Raw genomic sequence first — 10,298 nt, 5'->3', positions numbered from 1 at the left:
TAGTGTTTTATATTGGGTTTACATAACATCCTGGTCTTTATAAAGTCCAGGACCCTATAAGCTTTAACTGCTTTAACCTTCCAAACATGCCCTCTCTCTGCATGCAGCCCCTTTAAGTTTGTGCCATTTAGTATGTATGGTTTCTCCTCATTCTTCCTCCCAAATTGTATCATCTCACATTTACTTTGCTGTGTGTGCCCAATGCACTAGCTGATCTATGTTCTTACAGAGCCTTTTACTATCTTCCTCACTTTTACTATACTTCTAAGTCATGTCACGTGCAAATTTCAAAATTGAGCGATGTACCATATTGAAAACAGCAGTGGTCCTAGTACTAAACCTTAGGGAACAGCACTGTATACCTCCCTCCAGTTTGAAAAACAACCATTCATCACAACTCTGTTTGCTATGCCTTTGACATTTCTGTAAACATGGTGCTACTGCCCCTTTTATTTCATGGAATTCAATTTTACTGACAAGCCTAATATGTGGTAGTTTATCAAATGCCTTTTGAAAGTCCATATACATATTAGATTCAGAAATGCAGAAGGTATGTGCTAGGACAGAGAGCTGGAGAATATAGGCTGCAGCAAGGCCATGGTAGGATTTGAACATAGTGCACAGAGAAAATCAGCAATCTACCACCATCCCAGCTGAATTAGCTTTCTTAATGTGGATCAGAGAACAGAAACCCCAAATTTTAGAGCTCACAAGTAGGCCATTCAGTCCTCCATGTTTGTGCTGGATCTCAAAACTATCCAGTTTGTCTCATTTCCCCATTCTTTTCCAATGCCCTTTGTTTTCAAATGTTTATTTATTTTGTTTTTAAAAGTTGTTGTGCTTCAAACTTATTTTTATAGTAGGGTATTCTACATTCTAACAACCCGGGGTGTAAAAAGGATTTGCCCAATGTCTCCTTTTGTTCTTCGGTGAGAGTTTTAAATTGATGCTCTGTATCGAATCACTGACTTGTGGAAAATTTTTCCTGATTCACCTTATCAAATCTGCAGTTTTCTGTTTTATGTATCTTAACTATTCACTTGATAAACACACCACTGTAGAAGCTTCTAGGCAGTAAGTTCACCACCCTGAGACATTCAGCTGGTATTAATGGCTACCATTCTGTAAAATGACTCATCCTCCTCCCTATTACCAGCAGTGGCGGATTACCAACAAAAGGCAAATGTTAATTAGGGTTCTTGAGGGAAGAGTTACTCACACCACCATGTATGCTCATTTTCTAGTCTTAAATTGTTGCCATGGAAAAGGCCAATCATAAGTAGGCTTCAATTCCGAAAGCCAATTTGTGATTTATTCATTTTTTAAAAAACCCTCTCCTCTTAGATTCACTTTTTTCATTTCCATAATACATCAGGAATATTCATGTTTATCTCTCTTTCATGATGCCTTTGACTGTGTAGAATTGGAATCGTATAACTAAAACATCTGGCTGGCAGACAACTCAGTGATGGTTTTGAAAGCATCTATAAAATTTTTGAGTGAGGCAGTTTTGTACCTTTTCAGATAAAAACTGACATCTTATACAACTACACAGTGTAAAAAAAAATGACTAAATGGTGTGTTGAATAGTTAAGTGATGTGGTGCACCACTATGACTGCAACAACAATGTTAAAAAGCATTCCAAGGCACTTCACAGAGGCACAATCAAACTGACATAAATACGGACCTAAAGAAGGAAATATCAGAAAGTGACTATAAACTTGATCAAAAGAGGTGAGTATAAGGAGTGTATTGAAGGAGTCGATGAAGGAAGGGAAGTGGATGGGCTTAGCTGGACATTCCAGGGTGAGGTTCTAGTCATGTTAAGGCACAGCAGAACAAAGAGGGAAAATGAACAAGATGCCAGAGTTGGAGGGACATAGTGCTATAGGAAAGTTTATGGGGCTGAAATAGGAGGAGCAAGATCATGAAGGGAATTAAACAAAGCGATCAGAATTTTACATTTAGACAGTGATGAGGAACCAATCTAGATCAACAAGAACGGGAGTGATGGGTGACTGGGATTTGGTGCAGAGTAAGATATGGTAGCAAAGTTTTGGATAAGTTGAAGTTTACTGAATGTGGAAGTCTGGAGGCTGAACATAAGAACACAGGAAATAGGAGTAGACGATATGGTCCGTCAAGACTGTTCCATGGTTCAATACGATCATGCCTGATCTCGGACTTCAACTCCATTTTCCAGCCTGCTCCCTATATCCCATTATTCCCTGAGAAACTGAAAATCTGTCTATCTCAACCTTAAATCTATTCAACGATGAAGCATCCGCAACCCTCTGGGGTAGAGAATTTCAAAGATTCACAATCCTTTGAGTGAAGTAATTTCTCCTCATTTCATTCCTAAATGATCAGTCCCTTATCCTAAGACTTTGCCTCCGTGTTGTAGACTCTCCAACCAGCAGAAACAATCCCTCACCATCCACCCTTCAGAATTTTGTAGGTTTCAATGAGATCACCTCTCATTCTTCTAAACTCCAGGGAATCTAAGCCCAATTTATATAGGCTTTCATCATAGGACAAGCACCTCATCCCATGCACCAATTTAGTGAACATTTGCTGTACTGCCTTCAATGCAAGTATATATTTTCTTAAATGTCGAGACCAAAACTGCACACAGTTTTTCAGATGTGCCCTCACCAAAACCTTGTACAATTGTAGCAAGACTTCTCTGTTCTTGTGCACCAATCACCTTGCAATAAAGGCCAACATGCCATTTGCCTTCCTAATTGCTTGTTGCCCCTGCATGCTAACTTTCAGTGTTTTTTGTATGAGCATACCCAAGTCTCTTTGAACATTAGCCCGATCCTGAATATTGTCCAGGACTTGCTGCATATGGACATGGTTTGTTTCAGTATTTGAGGAGTTGTGAATGGTGCTAAACATTTTACAATCATCTGCAAACTTGCCCACTTCAGATCTTATGATGGAGGGAAGATCCTAGGACACTACCCTGAGGAACTCCTGCAGCAATGTCCCAGGACTGAGATAATTGACCTCCAACAACCATAGCCATCTTCCTTTGTGCTAGGTATGACTCCAACCAGTGGCGGGTTTTCCCCCGATTCCCATTGCCTTCTGCTTTGCTAGGGCTCCTTCATACCACACTCGGTCAAATGCTGCCTTGGTCTCAAGGGCAGTCACGCTCACCTCACATCCTGAGTTTAGCTCTTTTGTCTATGTTAGGACCAAGGCTGTAATAAGGTCAGGAGCTGAGTGGGCCTGGCAGAACCCAAACTGAGCATCAGTGAGCAGGTTATTGCTGAGTAATTGCTGCTTGATAGCACTGTTGATGACCCCTTTAATCACTTTCTGATGATGGAGAGTAGACTGATAGGGCAGTAATTGGCCAGGTTGGATTTGTCCTGCTTTTCGTGGACAGGATGGACCTGGGCAATTTTCCACATTGCTGGGTAGATTTCAGTGTTGTAGCTATATTGGGACAGCTTGGCTAGGGGTGCAGCAAATTCTGGATAACAAGTCTTCAGTACTATTGCCGGAATGTTTGTCAGGGCCCATAGCCTTTGCAATATCCAGTGCCTTCAGCGATTTCTTGATATCACGTGGAGTGAATTGATTTGGCTGAAGACTGTAAGTCTGTAATGCTGGAATCTCCAGAAGAGGCCAAGAAGAATCATCCACCCAGCACTTCTGCTGAAGATTGCAGCAAATGCTTCAGCCTTCTCTTTTGCACTGATGTGCTGGGCTCCCCCATCATTGAGGATGGGGATATTTGTGGAGGCTCCTCCATTCATGACTGGATGTGGCAGGACTGCAGATCTTAGATCTGATCCATTGGTTGTAGGATCGCTTATCTCTGTCTATCACTTGCTGCTTATGCTGTTGGCACACAAGTGGTCCTGTGTTGTAGCTTTACCTGGATGACACTTCATTTTTCAGAATGCCTGGTGCTGCTCCTGGCATGCTCTCCTGCACTCTTCATTGACCCAGTATTGATCCCCTAGCTTGGGGTAATGGTAGAGTGGGGGATATGCCCAGCTATGAGGTTACAGATTGTGGTTGAATACAATTCTGCTGCTGTTGGCCCACAGCGCCTCATGATGCCCAATTTTGAGTTGCTGGATCTGTTTGAAATTTATCCCATATACAAAGGTGGTTGTGCCACACAACACGATGGAGAGTATGCTCAATGAGAAGGCAGGACTTTTTCTCCAAAAGTAATGTGTGGTTGTCACTCCTACCGATACTGTCATGGACAGATGCATCTGTGACAAGTAGATTGGTGAGGATAAGGTCAAATAGGTTTCCCCCTCTTGATGGTTCCTTCACTATCTGCTGCAGACCTAAGCTAGCAGCTATGACCAATAGGACTCAGCCAGCTCAGTCAGGAGTGGTAATACCTAGCTACTCTTGATGATGGACATTGAATTTCCACACCCAGAGTATATTCTGTGCCTTTGCCACCCTGACTGCTTCTTCATTCTGATCAACATGGATGAGTACTGATTCATCAGCTGAGGGAGGACAGTACATGGTAATCAGCAGGAGGTTTCCTTGCCCATGTTTGACCTGATGCCATGATACTTCATGGGGTCTGGAGTCAATGTTGAGGACTCCCAAGGCAAATCCATTCTGACTGTATACCCTTGAGCAGCCACCTCTGGTGGGTCAGTCCTGCCAGAGGGATAGGACAAACCCAGGGATAGTGATCGTGGTGTCCGGAACATTGTAAGGTATGATTCGGTGACTATAACTATGTCAGGCTGTTGCTTGACTAGTCTGTGGGACAGCTCCCCCAATTTTAGCACAAACCTTCAGATGTTAATAAGGAAGACATCGCAGGGTTGACAGGGCTTGGTTTGCTGTTGTCATTTCTTGTGCCTAGGTTGATGCCGGCTGGTTCATTTGGTTTCATTCCTTTTAGACTTCATAGTGATTTGTTACAACTGAGTGGCTTGTTGGGCCATTTCAGAGGGCACTTAGGAGTCAGCCCCAGGCTGTGGGTCTGGAGCTACATGTAAGCCAAGCCAGGTAGGGATGGCAGATTTCTTTCCCTAAAGGACATTAGTGAACCAGATGGGTTTTCTTGACAATCAGCAATGGTTTTGTGGTCACCATTAGACTAGAATAGCTTTTATTTTCAGGTATATTAATTGAATAACAATAAAACACTTTACTTGTTAACTTAAGCAAACTGGCTAGCTCATTTTTTACACTGAGCTACACACAGTTAAGAATATATATGGAATTGGTGATATCATCTGTTTAAATTCACACTGATATAATTAACCCAGAAATGGGACAAAGAGAGGAGTCAGTTCACCTCTCCTAACCTGGTTGCAACATATGGGAAAAGAGAAAAATGATTGGAACTCTTTCAAAGATCTGGAATACGCACAATGTATTGAATAACCTCCTTCTGCTGTAGGATTCTATGAAGATACTGAAATGCATCAGCAGAGGGATAAATTATGAATCAAAAATGGCTTTTATTATGGCTTGGTGGGCTGTGGGGTCATCATCTGCACAACTTGTGCATGCAACCGGTGACAACTTCAAAAAAAAACTTTCCAGATTCACTAAAGCCAATGGTAACGAAGACCCATTTTATTGCTTGGCATCAGCAAATCCAAAAAGTTTAATCTGGGTTGCCGTTGGCTGCACAAGGTTATCACTTCTGGAAGCACTGACCCTTAAGCCCCACTAGTTGCAACAAAAAGACATATCCACATCATCTTGCAAGTTATTTGAGACTTTATAATAGATTAACCTGCCTGAACATGTTTTGCTGGAATTGCATAGTCTCCAACAAACAATCAATGATAAATGGAACAGTGAGAATGTAATGTCTTTTTAGAAGTCTAGAATTGCTGGTTAGTTATAATTAGCTAATGAATGTATTTCATGAGTTATAAGTTATAAAACAAATAGCTTACATTCAAAATTGCTGGCAGTTGACAAAAGTCAAAAAGTTACATTGTCAACTGAAAAATTTTAGCCCAAAAGTTTGGAATTCCCAACCTCTCTTAGAAGCAAGTTTAGCAGGGGGGTTAGTTCTCCATAACTCATGCTGCTGTACCCAACTTTCATCCTCGGTCCATTTGCCACCTTTCTGATGGGGGCTTTCTTAGGCAGGCACCTCATTAATGCATTTAAGTCAGGGTCATATGGCATAATTGTAACTCGATGCCCCTTTAAGATCAATAATCAGTAACAATGCATACCACAGACTCGCTCAGTACTAGTGGGTGGTACAAGCTGGATTTGAAAGTCTTATTAAAAAGTGCACTCACTTTTAAGTACTCAGGTCATTTGCAATTTACTGGAATGGATTTTTTCAGAAGTTTCAGCCTTGGATATCACTATATTTCTGATTTGTTCTGTTTAAAGCCATCAAAATGCTTAGTGGAATAAGGGCAGAGGGTGGGGGTCGGGGTGAGCAGCCTTGACAAATAGAAAAGGCATTCCATTCATGTTCACCTGTTGTGTGATCAACGTTGTGTGATCAACACCAGCATATCATTCAGGTCTGTGCACACTTTAAAATTTGCATACATTTTGCACTAGTCTTCCATCCACCTTTGACCTAGCTCTGCAACTAGAAACTGATTGCTTGGAAGTAAGAACCATGCTTTTCACACCTCATTTGTGACACCTCTATGAAACACATGCTCACAGGCTAAAAGGACGTAGAACCTGTAGCATGCAAGCACTAAAGCCATCATTGAGCAGACATTGGAGCATTTGAGGGCAGATTGTCTGCTGTTATACATGAAAAGGTTAGATGGGATAGTGAAAATAAGGCAAGGAGCAAGTTATGTAGGAGTAGGATCAGAAGAAGAAAACAGAAGTGAAAGAGGGACCAGGGGAGGCACTGGTAGCCAAAAATCATCGAAGCTTGTGATTCTTGGAAATCAATTCTTCTCCGAGAATCCTGCATTAATGAGAGAGTTTTCTAAAATCTGAGCTCCTAAAATCTGTTCTTTCCATCAAATCCTGCTCCTGCTTACTGGCATTCCCTGATTCATCCAGTGTTGATGCTTTTATGTCAATATCACTCAGTGTATGTTCTGGCTTTTGTGAGAGATGGAATAAGCTAAATTCCTATGGGAATCCCTGAGGTGCATGGCGGCTTTCCATCTAAGTAAGATGATGGACATGCAGCAAATAAAAACTGTTGGGGATGGGGTAGCTTCATGTGGTGCACTTTTGCCAATGAGACTAATCTGTGAGAAGCAGGTTCTGCATATGAAATGGTTATCATGTGTTGTTGTGGGTTATTGTTTTTGGTTTTGGCACCTGTTGCCAAGACGCCGTAGCCACTGATCATAATGGTGGTTCATGTCATTCCACAGTGATGTCTGCATTTCCCTCTATTGTCTGCTAGTGTCCCCCAGGTATGAAAAATAGATGCTTAGGGCCTCATGTCATGCTTGCAAGCATCCTTGAGGCAGAGCTTCGGCTGTCCCACCGATCTTCTGGCTCAGGCTACACCGCAATACAGAAAATCCTTGGTAGACATCCATCTTCCATCCTGCTAATGTGGCTGGGCCAGCGAAGCCGCCTCTGCTTGATGAGTGCCAACATAGTTGGGAGATTTACCTTTGAGGAGGCTGCCAGAGTTGTGATTTTATCCATCCATTAGATGTCCAAACAACAAAGTTGAAAGTGCTTGTATTTCCTTTCTTGATAGCTGGAAGCGTCCATGGTTCACAGCCACACAACAAAGTGCTGCGAATACAGGCCTCATAAACCATCATCTTGGTCCTAAGGGTCAACCTGATGTTATTCCATGCCCTGAGGTGGTGAAAGACATATATACAGATCACACTCACCGTTCTGGTCTCCATTTAATAAAAGGATATAGAAGCACTTGTGATGGTGCAAAAAAAGATTTGCAAAGATGATATCAAACTGAGAGGTTGCAACTATCAGGAAAGACTGAACAGGATGGAACTAAGAAGTCATATTGGACTCTAAACGTTAATTGTTTCTCTGTCCACCGACACTGTCAAACCTGCTAAGTTTTTCCAGCACTTTCTGATTTTATTTTTGAACAGGATGGGGTTGTATACTCAAGAAAAGCAAGGGTGAGGTGTGACCTAATAGAGGATTTTAAAATTATGATAGAGTAGTACAAAGATGTTATCATTTGTGTGGGACTCTGAAACTAAGGACGATGAATATCAAGTAGTCACCCATAAATCTGATGACAAATTTAGGAGAATTTTTTTAGTGAGAACTTGCTACTACAACATGGAACAGCTGAGACAAATAGCATAGATGCATTTATGAGGAAGCCAGATAGGTAAATGAAGTGAAAGGAATAGAAGAATATGCTGATAGGGTGGGATGAAGTAAGTTGCTAGGAGACTCATTTAGGCCATAAACCGGATGGCCCGTGTTTTGCAGTAAATTCTATGCAAATATATATTCCTTATTTCCTTCCTCTCCCCTCAGCTCTGCTTCTTCTCAGTGCCGTTGCTCATAATTGAAGTGATTGTCGTAGCTGCATACTATAGACAGGAAATCTTGTTCCTGTGAACATTCCTGATTACAACATAGAGTGGCTGTTACTTTGTTATATTATTCATAAAGAGCTAGGAACTAATTGATATGTGAATATACATCGTGGTGCCACATTCACTGTTACACTCAAATCATGTGCCAAGTAACAATGGGCCAGTACTTCCAGTATCAGGAGCAGCAATGCACTGAACTTCAGTCGTGGATGCGTGTCAGGACCCCAAGAAAGACCTATTGTATGCCAAGTGCTGTAATTGCCCAGGAAGTTTAAACTTCCAATGGGCTGATTTGTGCTGCCCGGGACCCTCCACAAATGTCTTACACTGATCTGTGTCGGAGACTTGGGGTGGAATTTTACGGCTCCATCATGACAGGGGCGGGGCCGTAAAATGCGGGGAGCCATTCAAAAGTTCATTGGCTTCGGCAGTACCATATAACCTTGCCGGCGTGAAATTCAGCCCTTGGCTAGACATGCACTACTTAACCAGATACTTACACTAGAATTGTTTAACCTTTAGTGTAACTCAGTGACTAACAGAGCAATCCAACTCAACACCCCCACACATACCGTCCAATACCCCTAACCACGACTTGACCACCCACCACCTGTCCTGACCCGACTACTCAACCCCCAAACAACCGTCCCCTGACCTGACTACTCACACCCCTGACCCATCCACTCACACTCCTGACCTGACTACCCTCCCCGAATGAACCACCACCGCCCGACCTGGCTCTCATTCCCATCCCACACACACTCATTTACCAACTCACTCACCCACCCACAACCATCCACTTATGCATCCACTCACTCGCTTTCCCACTCACTCACCCATCAACCCCACTGAAAGAGTAGAAAACTTTCCTAAATACAGCAGCTAATGTCGTAAAAAGATGGCATGTCCTTTGCTCTGCTCCTCTTTGTATTCCTCTGTGTGGATGGCTGTGCTGAGGCTTTGTTGTCCCAGCCAGGATCAGAAATCCGGCTGAAAGTGCAAAAATGTAAGCACACAATAATCTGCACCGTCAGCAGCGATGCAGGCAGCATCACCACTGATTGAAAAAATCTGGTCCAATATATCAGTCTTCCAGCCACATGGAGGGCTGAAAGAATATATTCGATGAAGCTCCAGCATTCTGAGTTCAAAGTGTGACTATTTCTAACTTACAACCAGAAAATGTAAGTGTCTGAAAAACTTCCAGGATTCTGAGAGGAGAGCGTCCTCCTGCTGCACTGTATTTTTGTCAAGAAAAAACACTGATGTTTTCTTGCAATTCAGTTTTTTTTCTTGCTGTTTGTGCAACTGTAAGTTTCTGAGATCAGGTGGTGTACATCAGGACAAGTTTGCTGCTGCAACCTGATGTTGAGTTTCGTTGTAAACTCAGATGTTTGCACCTTGTCGAGCTCAGGCTGTCAGAGCGGACACTTTCATCTTACGCGCAGCTGCTGGAGGGATTGTTGGAGGTGAGGCGTCGACTTCCTGTCGGAGAGGAGCCTCCAACATGGCAAGCGGGGAGGGCGCTGAGAGGCGGCGGGGCGACAGGTACTCGGTCCTGCTGCCCACTTACAACGAGAGGGAGAACCTGCCGCTCATCGTCTGGCTGCTAGTCCGATACTTCGATGAAAGGTAGCCGGTTGTGCATTTAGTGGAGAGCGAGCTTTAACTAAACCCGGGCTGGGGCCAGCAGGCAAACAGGGGACCGGGACCGGGACCGGGGGTGTCCTGCGAATGGGCAGAGGGCCTGGCACCACCCGCCAGACCTGTTGGCAGGCCCAGATCAGAACTGGGAAGGC

General features: G+C 43.1%; 1 protein-coding gene across 1 annotated transcript in view; it reads left to right on the top strand.

Moving 5' to 3' along the window:
• Positions 1–9,874: 9,874 nt before the first annotated feature.
• The window catches only part of dpm1 (dolichyl-phosphate mannosyltransferase subunit 1, catalytic), an 81,103-nt gene continuing 80,679 nt past the window's right edge, over positions 9,875–10,298 (top strand). The window contains exon 1 of the mRNA XM_041204518.1: positions 9,875–10,131. Within this exon, the coding sequence (XP_041060452.1) occupies positions 9,890–10,131 (242 nt within the window). The 5' untranslated portion in view covers positions 9,875–9,889. The remainder of the gene's footprint in view (positions 10,132–10,298) is intronic.

Source organism: Carcharodon carcharias, chromosome 14 (genome assembly GCF_017639515.1).
Source record: "Carcharodon carcharias isolate sCarCar2 chromosome 14, sCarCar2.pri, whole genome shotgun sequence".
In the NCBI taxonomy this organism is placed as follows: Eukaryota; Metazoa; Chordata; class Chondrichthyes; order Lamniformes; family Lamnidae; genus Carcharodon; species Carcharodon carcharias.
The sequence above is the reverse complement of the archived record's forward strand: the minus strand, read 5'-3'. Positions and strand labels throughout refer to the sequence as shown.